The sequence below is a fragment of the Oryctolagus cuniculus genome, chromosome X (genome assembly GCF_964237555.1).
Source record: "Oryctolagus cuniculus chromosome X, mOryCun1.1, whole genome shotgun sequence".
Lineage (NCBI taxonomy): Eukaryota > Metazoa > Chordata > Mammalia > Lagomorpha > Leporidae > Oryctolagus > Oryctolagus cuniculus.
In genome coordinates, this window is record NC_091453.1 from 77,588,972 (window position 1) to 77,604,170 (window position 15,199).

The following is a 15,199-nucleotide window of genomic DNA, read 5'->3' on the forward strand; positions in this document are numbered from 1 at the left end:
AGCTTCCTCTCAGGATGGGGAGTTGTCAAAAATGGAGAACCCGGTTTCAGACTGCATCTAGGTGGACACATGTTGATTCTTCGTTAAATAGGAAATGGCAGAGGAGGAATGAGAGGGCTGTGTAGTACCGGAGAAGCCCTGCTGGTTTTTCATGCATTTCTTCCATGACGACTTTTTTGTTTACCTGTCTGCAAATTTGTATTCTTAGAACACCTACCTGGCCATGTGTGGGACTGGAATCTATCCAGGTTCCAGGCAGGGTCAAGGATAGGTTCAGCAGGCTGACACCTTTCCATGAGGACTATGGGGCTTTGACCCACGGTTGTTTTGGGTCTGGAAGAACTAGGACCAGGTTGTGTCTCCAGGCGTGAAGGAGTGCAGAGTGGTTTCGCACATGGAGGAGACCCTGTCTGGGACCCGTGGATTTGCATTATTTCTCGGATAGCTCCACGAGCAACTGCGGCTGTGCCCCCATTAAACTACCACCTCCTCCACTCATTCTTCTTACTTGCCTATAAAGATATCGACACCCACCTTAATGATGTCTATGTATGCATACTTATTCCCCTTCCTTCTCCATCCCCACTTCTTCCTGAATGATGACTGTGGATAGGGATTCTTCCTAATTCATGAGTTATCACTGTCACAGGAGGAAAGACCATGGAAGGCTGGGGTTCTTTTCTTCAGGCAAGAAAGAATTCAGGCTTGAGACAGAGAGCTGAGTGATAAGGCTTCATTGGGGGTAGGGCATCCATCAGAATGGAAGGTGCAGAGAGAGTGCCCAAACATTGGGACTGGGGTGAGGGAGGTTACATGGTTGAATGGAGAGAATACACCTGGCAGGCCAGGTGGGGGCTCAGCTGAGAGGCAGAGGGCTGAGCTGCAGTCTGTTTGGACTCCCTAGGTTTGTAAGGGAGTCTGTTTACCCACCTCCCCCTCTCCTCCAGGACAAAGGATGGGGAGTCCCATTAGAAGGGTTTGTTGGATTTAAATTAGCAAACTCCTCCCCAGATTCACTGGTGCAGGGCAGCCCTGCAAGGTGTGGGACTTCCTTAGGGCTTCTGGGAAGGTTTTATTGCCCCATGTCATCAGGTCAGGTAACCCATTTGGCCTGAGGAGAGAATTCTGGGAGCTTTCCATGGGGGCAGGGCTGGGACCACCTGGGAGGTTATCAGGGTCTGGGCAGGACTTTGAAGTGTAAGATGCTGGGCTTCAACAGTAGGTGCTGGTCTTCAGGCCTTTCTCTCTCTCTCTCTCTCTCTCTCTCTCTCACTCTCTCTCTCTCTCACACACACACACACACACACACACACACAGGCTAAATTTCTGACTTGCTACTTAACATCACCAGTATGTGTTTCCTTCTGCCAAACCTGGGAGTTCTCAAGCACTGATCCTGGGTCAGGTACAAGGAGAGTAGGGATGTTTTCTATGATTCGTGGCTCCAGTCCTCACTGGCCTGAGTGTAGGACCCTGGATTATGCAGCCCAGGGGGTGGCTCTGTGAGAGTAGAGAGGCACGGAGGCCTGTGGTCCTGGGATGGCTGTAACCCTTCCCTCTCTTCCTTCCCAGTCCTTCTGTGTCCATACCCTTTAAGTCTGGCTGGAGGAGACATCACATCAAAATGACTCTTCAGGGACTGAGTCAGTGTATCTACCTGTCCTGGAAACCCTGGGAAAGCTGGCATGGTAGGGCTGTGTAACAATGTGTCAGTTCCACTGTTGTCAGGATAGGATTGGGTCAGAGCCCCTGGGACTAATGCCTTGATCCCAGAGGACTGAAACCTTTTGTAGTGCAGACTGTGGACCATGGCTAGGTGTCGCGCCTACCACCGCTGGTGTTGCCCTCAAGAGCTTCCACTGAGTGTTGGTCCCAAGGGCAGCCCAGGAGTTTCTTGTTGAGGCCAGGCTGCCAGGGCACCAGATGGGTTCAGCACCCAGTGCATTGCCTTAGCTCCTGGTGCTCCCCTCAGACCCAGGCAGAGTAGCCCATGTGGATTGCAGCCATACTGGGCACCCATTGGACAGCGCCATTTTTTTCCTGCACGAAGGGAGGAGGGAGGACCTGCAGGTTCAGGGCAGATGGCATTTGTGGTGCAATACTGCCATCAAGAGGAATTCACTTGTAGAAACTGCGAGGCTGGCGGCTGAGCGCCTGCGCAGAACTGGCTTCCCAGGGACTTGAGGGTGCAGGCGGGTGCTGAGGCCATTTTGGTGGGGGGCTCAAAGCCCTTGGAGTCCTGGGGCAGCTCGGTTTCCTGAGAGGAGTGGGCTCTGGAGGCTCTGGACCCAGGCAGTAGTAGGGGCTGAGCTCTGGGACTTGTGGCCCGTGTCCTAGCCTGGAAGAGTCTGGAGCCTGGTAGCTGCCATGTCTGGGCGGGGCTTGTAGAAGCCTCAGCCATTTTGTTAGAGCAGACTATGAGGGCATTTTCGTCCCTCCACTTGTCTTAGGAGTGAAGTTGGTGGCACACTTTGTATTCTGAATTGTCTGGGAGACTCCCAGTGTCGCAGGAACTGCCTGGTGGAGGAACACAGGGGCTTGTTGAGGGAAAGGGGGTTACATGAGCCCCAGTAGGGACTGGAGCAATTTCCCTCCTTGTTGCTTCAGATGTAATCTATTCAGCCTACCAACCACATCCCAGGAGGACCCAGTCCCCACAGGAGCACAGATGCAGGCCAGCGGGGAACGGCGCTCATCAGTGTGACAGGTGTGCGGGCTCCTCCTCAGTGCCAGTCAGGTGTCGCCTGTGCTGAGGGAGCTGTGACGTCAGCAAGCAGGAATCTGCTGTGCCCCTGAGACCTGCAGGGTGTGGGGGGCAGGGAGAGTAAAGCTCACCCAGTGCAGGGGAGCAGAGCTGCTCAGGCTCCCTGCTGTGCCCTGGTGGGGAGAGTCAGGAAGTGCTGCCTCCCCTCCTGTGCAGAGACACAGTGCCCTGAGATGCTTCAGCTGCAGGCTGTGCAACATGGCGGCCCCTGAGCACCGGCCCCACCGCTTCTGCAGCCTTGCAGTCCGGGCCTCTCAGGATCCCTGGGTGGGAGAACCTGGCACTCAGCTTTCCACACCAACCTCGCTGGTTCCTGATCTGGGCACTGAACTCTCTCCCCTCACTTGCCAGCCTTCCCTGTGGGATGTGCTGGAGGACACAGTTCATTCTGAAACAGCTTCCGCTGGATGGCGCTGCTGCTCCAGAAACGGAAGCACCCCCTTTCCCAGCTCTCCCTCCACCTTTAGTGGCTGAAAAAAATATGGCATATTCCAAATACAGGAACCCAAGAATGAATATTTCCAATGTTGGGGTAGCTGCAGAGTTGCCATCCCATTTGAATGCTGTCTCTCAGACTGTAATTTTCAGTGGGAAGACTAGAAATCGCCTGTGTATCTGTAGATACTTCATTGCCATGTGTGTTCTGATCAGAATGTCACCATGACCTCTGCCCAGTGTCCTGATCACACTGGGGAAGCAGCCACAGCTGCCTGGGTGCAGTGGTCTTCCCTAGCATCCTGCATGTCTGGGGCAGGTGGATCAGCGCCTCTGATAGAATGGCCTCTCCAGCTTCTACTTTTCCCTCAGCTCCTCTCTCTCTCTCTCTTCATCACGACCAACCCAGGGGAGCCAGGAGGCCCCTCTCTAGCCAAAACCTTGGACATTTTAAGGTCTAGGGAGCAGCCCTAGAGGTTATAAAGCGTTGTGCGGGTTGTCATGCACGTTCTTGCATATTTAATACTTTCTCTATATTTGGGTCTATGCCTTGTCGTACTTTCATTGTTTCCCAAATGCATGTTGGGGTGGACACTGTTGAAAATGATCCTTCCATTACTGGGATCATGTCTATGTATTTTCTCTGGCAGCTCACTGATGGGCATTGGACAACAACGGGGAACCTGAGTCAGCTGCTAGGAGGGGAGGTGTGTCTTGGTTGTAGCACTTAGGTCACCTCCTGAATGCCCATTGTGTGGGAATCTTTATCTGAAGACCAGGGAACAGCCCTGGAGAGGAGCCAGGTGTTCCAGCCCTGCTGTCTTAGTGTCAAGGATCCTCAATCTTCCTGTCCTCCAGTGTCTTTGAGGTGGTGGTATTGCACTTCCCATCTTTGTGTCTGACCATTGGAGACCTGGTGTTCAGGCTGACCTCCCAGGAACTAGGAGACCGCTCAGGTTAGAGAGTTCCCAGAGGGGAGGTAGGTGGTCTGGGCCCACCTGTATTTCTAGTGGTACTATTTCCTGGGCTTTCTTCTTTGTGCAGAGTTAAAGATACCAGCTGTGTTTGCAATTGTACATTCTTAGCATGGCTTCATGGAGACAATTTATTTGAGTCCTAGGCCTTAGGCCTAGGGCCTCCATTCATGGGAAACCCTTTCAGCACGGAGAGCCAGTTGTCAGAGCTAGGACACCCGGTTTCAGACTGCATCTAAGTGGACACGTGTTGATCCTTGGTTTACTAGGAAATGGAGAGGAGGAATAAGAGGATTGTGTAGTACTGCAGAATCCTTGTTGGTAGTTGCATGCATTTTTGTCCATGACGACTGTGGTGTTTACCTGTCATCAAATTGGTATTCTTAGACATCCAACCTAGCCATGTGTGGGAGTAGAATTAATTCAGGGTCCAAGCAGGACCAAGGACAGGTTCAGCAGACTGGGACCTTTCTACAAGGGTTAGGGGAGGTTGACCCATGTTGTTTCAGCTTCTGTAAGAACTAGGACCAGGTTGCATCTCCTTGGTGTGGAGGAGTGCAGGGTGTTTAGCACATGGAGGAGACCGTGTGCGGTACCCGTGGATTTGCATTATTTCCCAGATAGCTCTATGTGCAACTGTGGCTGTGTCCCGATAACACAACCACCCTTTCATTCATTCATTCCTACTTGCCTCTAAAGACACTGACACCCACTTTAACCGTGTCTGTGTATGCATACTTATTCCTGTTCCTTCTCCATCCCCACTTCTTCCTGAGTGATGCACTGTGATGGAGATGCCTCCTAAATCATGAGTTATCACTAGTATGTGTTTCCTTCTGCAAACCTGGGAGTTCTCAAGCAGTGATCCTTGGTCAGGTGCAAGGAGACTAGGTATGTTTGCTGTGATTCGTGGCTCCAGTCCTCACTGACCCAAGTGTGGGACCCTGATTGTCCAGAGCAGAGGAGAGCCCTGTGAGAGTAGAGAGGTACTGAGGCCTGTGGTCCTGGGGTGGCTGTAACCCTTCCCTCTCTTCCTTCCCAGTACCTCTGGGTACAGACCCTTTAAGTGTGCCTGGAGGAGACATTATGTCAAAAGGACTTATCAGTGACTGGCTCAGTGTATCTGCCTGTCCTAGACCTCCTGGGAAAGCTGTCGTGGCAGGGCTGTGTTACAAGATCTGAATCCCACTGTTGTCAGTATAGGATTGTGTCAAAGCGCCTGGTCCTATGCCTTGATCCCAGAGGCCTGAAGCCATTTGTGTGGGGTCAGTGCAGCCTGGCCTGGCGTTGTGCCTACGCCCGCTGATGTTACCCTTAGGAGTATCCATCGAGTGGTGGTCCTGAGGACAACCTAAGAATTGCTTGCTAAGGCCAGGCTGCCTGGGCACCAGATGGGTTCAGCACCCAGTGCATTGCCTTAGCTGCCCCTGCTCCCATCAGACCCAGGCAGAGTAGCCCAGGTGGATTGCAGCCATGCAGGCACCCACTGGACAGCGCCGTTTTTTCCCTTCACGAAGGGAGGAGGGAGAACCTGCGGGTACAGGGTAGATGGCATTTGTGGTGCAATACTGCCATCAAGAGGAATTCACTTGCAGAAACTGCCAGGCTGGCGGCTGAGCGCCTGCGCAGAACTTGCTTCCCAGGGACATGAGGGTGCAGGCGTGTGCCGAACCCGTGGAGGCCCGGGACAGCTCGGTTCCTTGCAGTGAGTGCAATCTGGAGTTTCCGAACACAGGCAGTGGCAGGGTGTCTGAGCTCCGGAAACTGCGGCCGCTGTGTCCTAGCCTGACATAGCCAGGAGCCCTGTGGCCGCCATGTCTGGGCGGGGCTTGTGGAAGCGTCAGCCATTTTGTCTGAGCAAAAGCTTTGGGCATTTGGTCCCTGTTTTCTTAGGTGTGAAGTGGGTGCAACACTTTCTGTTCTGAAGTGTCTGAAAACTCCCAGTGGTCCAGGAACTGCCTGGGCAGGAACGCCGGGGCTTGTTGAGGGAACGGTGGTTCATGAGCACCAACAGGGAGTGGAGCAGTTTCTTATCTCTGTCCCCTCATAGGTGACCTGATCAGCATGGCGGCCATCCCAGGAGGACCCCAGTCCCCGCAGGAGCACAGATGCAGTCCAGCGGGGAACGGTGGTCATCAGTCTCCTGTGCAGACACACAGTGCCCTGAGATGCTTCAGGAGCAGGCTGTGCAACATGGCAGCCCCTGAGCACCGGCCCCACCGATTCTGCGGCCTTGCAGTCCGGGCCTCTCAGGATCCCTTTGTGGGGGAACCCAGCATTCAACTTTCCACACCAACCTTGCTGGTGCCTGCTGTGGACACTGAACTCTCCCTCTCACTTGCCAGCCTTCCATGTTGGATGTGCTGGAGGACACAGTTCATTCTGAAACAACTTCCGCTGGATGGCGCTGCTGCTCCAGAAATGGAACCATCCCATCTTCCCCATCTCTCCCTCCACCTTTTGTTCCTGAAAAAAATAATGGTGTCCTCCACATAATGGAACCCAAGAATCTAGAATCACCTTTGTGTCTGAGGTCCCTGGCTCTGCAGATCTCACACTAGGGCCCTGGCAATCAAGATGTCAGCAGATGCTGCAGAAGCCCTGCAGGGTTGGGTGTAGCACCCCACCTCCACTAGACCAGGATTCCCTCTGTGCTCCCAGGGCAGACACCTCCCTGGTCTTTTTCATTTCTAGCACCTCTCTGTTGTGTCTGTTAAGCCCATTAACCTGGTGCATTCTCCTGGGGACACAGCCCTTCCTTGGTGAGCTGGTGTCTCCCAGGGGCAAGTGAGCAGACCGTCTAGGGTAGGTCATGCTCTTTGCCAGCTAATTCATGTTAAAGGCCTTGTCCTTGTCAGATTCTCTTAGGAGTCTATTTTAAAGATGTCTCTAGACCGATCCACCAATTCCTCTGTCACAGTCTCGATACAGTGCTGAAAACCTGTCTGTCCCCATTGATTTCTCACTGTTGAGGTTCATCGATTTGCCATGTAGTATTCTGTGGGTTAAGAGATTCAGGGCTGCCAGGCCTGTTTCTCAATCCCTGGGTCAGGGATGATTTACAAGTCTTTAGGCTGGTCCCCAGTCCAGGCTCTGACTGTGATGGTGCTGGTTCCGTCCTGTCCTTAGAACTGGGGCCTTGGTGCTGCATGTCCTGAGTGAGAGAGTATAGACACCTTCTCTGTCACATGCAACCCCACTGTTTTCCGGTAATAGTAGCTGTGTTAATGCAAACCGCTCAAGATCTCTCAAAGTTGTTCAGTTACCTGACAGTGGGTGTCCTTCCTTTTTTTTTTTTTTTTTTTTTTTTTTTTTTTTTTTTTTGACAGGCAGAGTGGACAGTGAGAGAGAGAGACAGAGAGAAAGGTCTTCCTTTGCCGTTGGTTCACACTCCAGTGGCCGCCGCGGCCGGCATGCTGCGGCCAGCGCACTGCGCTGATCCGATGGCTGGAGCCACATACTTATCCTGGGTCTCCCATGGGGTGCAGGGCCCAAGTACTTGGGCCATCCTCCACTGCACTCCCTGGCCACAGCGGAGAGCTAGCCTGGAAGAGGGGCAACCGGGACAGAATCCGGCGCCCCGACCAGGACTAGAACCCCGTGTGCTGGCGCCGCAAGGCGGAGGATAAGCCTAGTGAGCCGCGGCACTGGCGACAGTGGGTGTCCTTCTAAGCCAAGCGCAGTGGCCTGCATCCCACTAAGTTTCTAGTATGGCAAGGCCCCCAGGTGTCTCATTATTTTTTCTCTTTTGTCCTTTTTCAGCCCATCCCAGAGAGAGGACAGTGGAGGCTTCCCAAACCGGCATCTCATCCTGCCCAAAGACACAGGAGCTGGCCTGGGTAAGAAGCAGGGCATTGTGGGGGCAGCGGAAGCGTAGGGCTCACATCAGATGGGAGGACAGAGAGGACGATGCCCTGCCTCACTTCCTTGGGTCCAATGTCATCACCCCTATAGAGTCCCAGGTTTTGTTGTATTGTATGGAGCAGTGCAGAGTCCATTCGCACATGGAGGTGCCTCCGTCCAGGACCCGTGGTTTTGCTATAGCTCCAGTTATCTCCACATGCAGTCGTGGCTGTGCCCCATTAGACAACCACCCCTTCACTCATTCATTCTCACCTGCCTGAAAAGATACTTTTTTTTAATCTTTCATGAACTGTAATACATTTTCAGATATAATCTATGTACTAATAAAAAGGACTGGGAGTTTAACAATATAAAATTTTTTGGTGGGAGGGGATGCAATTCAGTGGATAACAATAACTTCTGTTTTCCCTAGAACACGTTCCATCTGGATATCCTTTAGATTTATTACCATACGTTTAAAAGCACTGATATACTTTCTACAAATCATGCATTCCTCAAATAATAGAATTGGTTCTTGGAGAGGTAGAGTAAAAAATTCCTAGGCATCACAATATCATACAGAAACCCTAAGGCTCAAATCTATTAAAGAAAATCTTACTCCTTAACATATAATTTCCTACCTCTAGGAGAATTTTAATTCGATAGTTTCCCCCTACTTGGGGGCAACAACAACAACAAAAAGGTTGAGAAACACTGTTCTAGGTCTGTGTCATTTTTCTGTTTCTTTTGCCTGGGGCATCTTCCACTGCTTTCCCAGGCCATAGCAGAGAGCTGCATTGGAAATGGAGCAGCCAGGACTTGAACCAGCACCTATATGGGACGCTGGCACTGCAGGTGGTAGCTGTACTCACTATGCCACAGTGCTGGCCCTCCCTTTTTCTATTTGTTCCTAAGTCAGATTTAGCAACTGCATTAGTTTGATAGGGATGTCGTATGTAACCAGATTGGGTGCCATAAACAGAGGAATTTATTTTCTCAAGTTCTGAAGCCGAAGTTCAGTCAGAAGCCCAAGTTCAAGGTGTTAGCAGGTTTAGTTTCTTCTAAGTTGTTGCTTCTTGGCTTGCAGAAATCTTTCTGTTGTGACTCTTTTCTCATGGTTGTCCTGTTACCGGTGAATGGCAGGGTTCTTGTCTTCGTGCAACAAAGAATTCAGGCGTGAGGCAGAGTAGTGGAAAGTAGCAAAGTTTAGTAGGGAAAGGACATCCGTAAGAACGGGTGGGCACTTCTCCAGACAGAACCTGAGAGAGAGTGCCCACTCACTGGGACTGAGGGAAGGAGCAAGGTTACATGGTTGAGTGGAGAGATTACACCTGGGCAGGCAGGCAGGCAGGCAGGCAGGCAGCCGACTCAGCATAGAGGCAGAGGGCTGAGTGTGCAGTCCAGTTGAGGCCAGGGGTTTTTCAGGAGATGGGTCTTTGTCTTCACACATCTCCTCCTGAAACAAAGGATTTTATGGATGTAAATATTAAGAAGCTCCTGAGTTTTCCTCTTCAGGTGTCGGACAGGAGGAAGCCTAGCTGGCGCCGTCCTAACCCAGGATCCAGGATCCGGAGCAGCGTATTTGAAATGCTGATACTGGGCTGCTTCTGGGAGATTGTGGAAGATTGTCAGACAGAAGGGGCTGGGAACTCCACCTGGCAGGTTATAGGGTAGGAGGGGCAGAGGAAGATGCGAGCACTTTGCTGCCCCTGAAAAGTTATCGGCATGACTGTGAGATGCAAATGTAGATGCTGGACATAGATGTCTTTTCTTTAGCCTTTGTCACACACACATAAGCTCATATCTGACTTCCTACGTAACAGTCCCACTCTGTCCAAGTGCTGCTCCTGACTTTTCAGCTCTTTGTATGTCCAAATCTCCTCCTCTCGTCAGTGTTAGAGATAATCTGGTGTCCTGAGGAAATCATTTCCACGAGGTAAAGGAGATAGAGGGACACTGCATTTATCTAAAGAAGACCATATTCCTCATAAGACACCGATTCATCTCCTGTATGCACATTGAAAGGAGAGTGAAGACACGTTGTTGGGCGTGGATCCTGCTTAAACTGCTGGACCTTATTGGCCTGACGCATATAGCAGTAGAGAATTTCTCTCGTACATTTTATAGCCGAATGCTCCAGCTCATGGGTCCTTCCCTTGTCATGATCAGTGCTCCTGTATGGAAGAGCCGAACCCCAGGCCGCCCAGCAGCACAGTACAGGCTGTCGTGGGTTTGGCCATGTGATCACCCCTGCAGGTTTTAGTGGGAAAGAAACCTGTGGCCAGACTAAGATTCAGCAGCAATGTTGACTTGACAATTTTGTAATAATGATCCAATTTATCCCATAGCGTTTCATTACCAGGTCTTGGAAGATTATAAGAGGTTCATAAACTGAGCCGGACCTTAAGAAAGCAGGTGGAGAGGTGACTGCCTCAGGTGAGCTGGCCATTTCAAATTGTTGACTGCAATCATAAGCGTCGCAGGGTGAACTGAGCGCTTGGTCCGAGCCCTTTGCTCCAAGACCTTCCAGCTGTCTTCGGCAATGAGCCCTGTCGCCCTTGCCATCACGTTTGGGCTGGCTGCCTTCAAAGGTACTTTGCCACGCCCACCTTATGAGGTCCATATATGCATATGTATACCCTTCTTGTTCCATTGGGACAGTAGTATGAATGATGCACTGTGGATAGAGATTCCCCCTAATTTGTTAGTCAACAGCAATATGTATTTCCTTCTGCCAATGTAAGGAGTTCTCAGTGACCCTGGGTCAGGTGCACGGAGAGTCGCTGTGTTTGCTGTGGCCCTCATCTTCTATCCTGAGTGTGGGACCCTCATTGCCTGCAGACCAGGGGAGAGCCCTGTGAGTGTACAGAGGTACTGAGGCCTGTGTTCCTGGGATGGCTGTAACCCTTCCCTCCCTTCCTTCCCACTACCTCTGGCTACAGACCCTTTAAGTCTTCCTGTGTGAAACATCATGAGAATATGACTTGTCAATGACTGATTCAGATTATCTGGCTGCCCTGGACTTCCTGGGCAAGTTTGTGTGGCAAGGTTCAGTGAGAGTGTCCGGCCCGCTGCTTTTCAGAATGGGAATGGGTCAGAGCCCATTGGATCCCCGAGGGCTTAAGCCACTGCGGTACAGACAGTGTGGCCTGGCTAGGTTCTAGTGCCCTACACCCACGGGGGTTGTTCTAAGGAGCATCCAGTGAACATTGGTCCCTAGGGCAGCCCAGAACTGGGTGCTGAGGCCAAGCTGCATGGGCTCTGTGTCTGTTTAGCACCCAGTGCATTGCCCTAGCTCCTCCTGTGACCCCCTCAACTGGGCAGCCATGCTGTGCACTCCTTGGACTGCACGGGGTGTTTTTTCCTGCGCACAGGGAGGAGGGAGCACTGGCAGGAACAGGGCAAATTGCATTTGTGGTGCAATACTGCCATCAAGAGGAATTCGTTGCAGATGCCGCCAGTGGTGGCTGTGAGCGTGCGCCTGACTGGCTTGGCATGGAAGTGAGAGTGTGTGCCCTTCCTGGGGCCCCCTTGCAAGCTCTGGCCAGCTGGAATCCCAGAACCGGGAGGGCTCTGGAAGCCGGGAACAGGCAGTGGCAGGGGCTGAGCTCCGGGACTTGTAGCCTCTGTGTCCGAGCCTGGAAGAGTCCAGAGACTGGTGGCCGCCATGTCTGGGCGGGGCTTGTAGAAGCCTCGGCCATTTAGTCTGAGGAGAGGCTGTGGGCTCCTGTGAGACCTGCAGGGTGTGGAGCGCAGGGAGAGAAACTCACACAGTGCCTTGCTGGGGGGGAGGGTGTGTGGGGGGCAGAGCTGCTCAGGCTCCCTGCTGTGACCTGGTGGGGAGAGTCAGGAAGTGCTGCCTCCCCTCCTGTGCAGAGACACAGTGCCCTGGGATGCTTCAGCTTCAGGCTGTGCAACATGGCGGCCCCTGAGGACTGTCCCACATGACTTCTGTAGCCTGGCAGACAGGGCCTCTCTGGATCCCTGGGTGGGTAGTCCTACACTCAACTTTCCACACCAGCCTTGCTGGTGCCGGCTCTGGGCACTGAACTCACTCTCCCTGAGTTCCGGGCCTTCCTCGTGGGATGTGCTGGATGGACTGTATGCCATTCTGAAACAGCTTCCGCTGGATGGCGCTGCTGCTCCAGAAATGGGCCTGTCCCGACTTCCCCTTCTCTCCCTCCGCCTTTTGTGGCTGAAAAAAATAATGGAGTCCTCCACACACAGGAACCCAAGAAGGAAGGTGTCCAGTGATGAGTTCCAGGGTGGTTGCTGTCCCTTGGTGAATGCTCTCTCTGGGATTATAATTGTCAGTGGAAAGACAAGAAGCAGAATCTGTGTTTCTATAGATCTTTGTATGTGTTTTGATCCAAATTATCAGCATGAGCACTCCGCAGTCCTCTGCACCATTGTGGAAGCAGCCACACCTGCCTGGGTGCAGTCCTCTTCCCTTGCATCCTGTGTGTCTGGGGAAGGTGAATCTGATAGAATGACCTCTCCACTTTCTGACTACTATTCCCTCAGCTCCTCACTCTCTCTTCATGACCCCCAACCCAGGAAGAGCCCAGAGGCTCCTTCGTTTTTTTGACAAGCAGAGTTAGAGAGAGAGAGACACAGAGAGAAAGGTCTTCCTTTTTCCGTTGGTTCACCGCCCAAATGGCCGCTACGGCCGGCGCTACACCGATCCGAAGCCAGGAGCCAGGTGCCTTTCCTGGTCTCCCATGCGGGTACAGGGTCCAAGCACTTGGGCCATCCTCCACTGCCTTCCCAGGCCACAGCAGAGAGCTGGACTGGAAGATGAGCAACCAGGACTAGAACCTGGGGTGCTGGCGCCACTGGCAGAGGATTAGCCAAGTGAGCCAGGGCACTGGCCTATATGTGTACATTCTTGGGACAGCTTCATGGGGAGAATTTCCTGGGCTCCTTGAAACAGCTACCTAGCCATAGTTGGGAGTAAGAGGGAATGAAATCAAGCCAGGGTCCCAGGGAGGGCCACGGTCAGGTTTGCCCAGCTTCAACATGTCCAGAAGGCTTGAGGAAAGTTGAGCAAGGCTGTATGGGTTCAGCCAGCACTAGGGCCCTGCAGAGAGCTAGGCTGCCTCTGTGTTAGGATAAAGTATCAACATTTGCATCTCGGTGCAATCATGCATTTTAGGGACCAGCAGAACCCTCTGTCAAGGTGTGCTTACCTGGATGAGTGTGACGACTTCCTCCAGCCCCTTTCTGGACAGTAGCACTGGCTCAGGGGTAGGGACTCTGGCAGAGGCCTCTCCTCAGAGCCGTCTGTCCCACCAGTAGGGGAGCAGAGGCCTAGGCTGGGTGATCAGGTGTCCTAGCCTGTGGGGCCTTTGCATGCATCCCGGAGGGCTGAAGCCAAGTGCAGTGCAGGTGTTGCGGCCCGACTAGGTGCAGGTCCCCACTACAGCTGGGGAGTCCATGTAGACGTCCCTTGTGCGCTTGTCACACGTGCAGCCCCCAGCAGTGTACAGCCACCAGGGTCAGTGCAGTACCCAGTGCTGTGTGTTGGCTCCTCCTGCTCCCTCAGCTAGGAAGAGTGGTCATGCTGGGCAGCAGACATTTTGGATTCCTGCTGAACAGCTCTGGGCATTTTGTAGTTGTTTGAAGGGCGGAGGATAGACACGTTTTGGGGTAGGGCAGGTGGCGTTTGTGCTACAATACTGCCATGGAGAGGAAGCAGTTTATGCAACCCGACAGCACTTGCAGCTGTGTGCCTGTGTGGGACTGGCTTGGCAGAAAAGGGAGGGTGCAGGTGGGTCCCAAGGCTTCCCCCTGTGAGGGCTCAGAGCCCTTGGATCCGGGTCCAGCTGGGCTACCATGTCCAGTGGGTTATGGTGGCCCAGAACATAGGCAAGGCCAGGGGACCGAGTTCCGGTGTGTGTGTGCAGCTTGGAGCAGATAGCGGAACTCGGGATCCAATTAGTGGCCATGTCTGGGTGGGGCTTGCAGAAGTCTCTGCAAAGACCTAGGCTTGGTCCCGATCCGGATTCTGTCCCGCTGCCTTGGTGCATGGGGGTCACTGTTTTAGATGACCTCTGGGGCTCAAGAAGGTTCCTTCAACCTTGAACCTGCCTCCTCCTACAAGAACACAGAAGTTTGCCAGTTTCACAATCTGCTTATGGCAGTTAGAACTGATCCATTTCCCTTCCTCAGAACCTGTCTCAGATCCTTACATTCAGCCTCCCTGGGAGATCCTGAATTACCACCAATATGTGTGTCCTTCTGGCAATATAAGGAGTTTTCAGGGAGTGACCCTGGGTCAGGCGCATGGAGAGCTAATGTGTTTGCTGTGGCCCTTGTCTCCCGTCCTGAGTGTGGGACCTCTAGATCTGCAGACCAGGGAGGAGCCCTGTGAGAGTACAGGTTTCGTGAGGCCTGTGGTCCTGGGATGGCTGTACTCATCTCTCTCTTCCTTCCCAGTACCTCTGACTACATACCCTTTCAGTCTGCCTGGATGAGCTGTCATGTGGGAATGACTTGTCAATGACTGATTCAGATTCTCTGGCTGCCCTGTACCTCCTGGGCAGGCTGGCGTGGCAGGGTTCAGTGACAGTGTAAAGTCCCCCGCTTTTCAGAATGGGATTGGGTGAGAGCCAGTGGGATCTTTGCTTGTATCCCGGAGAGCCTAATCAACTTGTGGTGCAGACAGTGGGGCCTGGCTAGGTGCAGGTGCCCTGCCCCCACGGAGGGTTGCCCTAAGGAGCGTCTGATGAGCAAATTCCCAAGGGCAGCCCAGGACTGCGTGCTGAGGCCAGACTGCATGGGCTCCGGGTATGTCTAACACCCAGTACATTGCCCTAGCTCCTCCTGGTCCCTAAGAACCAGGCAGCCATGCTAGGTATCTGTTGGGACAGCACTGGTGATTTTTTCCTCCACGCAGGGAGGAGGGAGGACTGGGGGCAACAGGGGAATGGCATTTGTGGTGCAATACTGCCATCAAGAGGAATTCATTTGCGGATCTCCTCAGGTGGTGGCTATGTGCCTGGGCGGGTCTGGCTTGGCAGGGAAGTGAGGGTATAGGTTGGTGCCAAGACGATGTTCCCTGTAGGGCTCAAATCCGTGGAGACCCAGCCAGCTCAGGTCTCCACATCGAGTGGGCTCTGAAGGCCCGGACACAGGCAGTTACAGGGGTCGGAGCTCTGGGATTCATGGCAGCTGTGACCTG

General features: G+C 53.0%; 1 protein-coding gene across 38 annotated transcripts in view; it reads left to right on the top strand.

Moving 5' to 3' along the window:
• Positions 1-15,199, top strand: part of LOC103351904 (uncharacterized) — a 262,291-nt gene that overhangs the window by 164,903 nt on the left and 82,189 nt on the right. For 37 of the 38 annotated variants that reach the window (XM_070066604.1, XM_070066590.1, XM_070066581.1 and 34 more), the window contains one exon: positions 7,936-8,012. The exons of the other annotated variant lie outside the window; for it this stretch is intronic. In XM_070066604.1, coding sequence (XP_069922705.1) covers positions 7,936-8,012 — 77 coding nt within the window. The remainder of the gene's footprint in view (positions 1-7,935; positions 8,013-15,199) is intronic. 38 annotated transcript variants of the gene reach the window in all.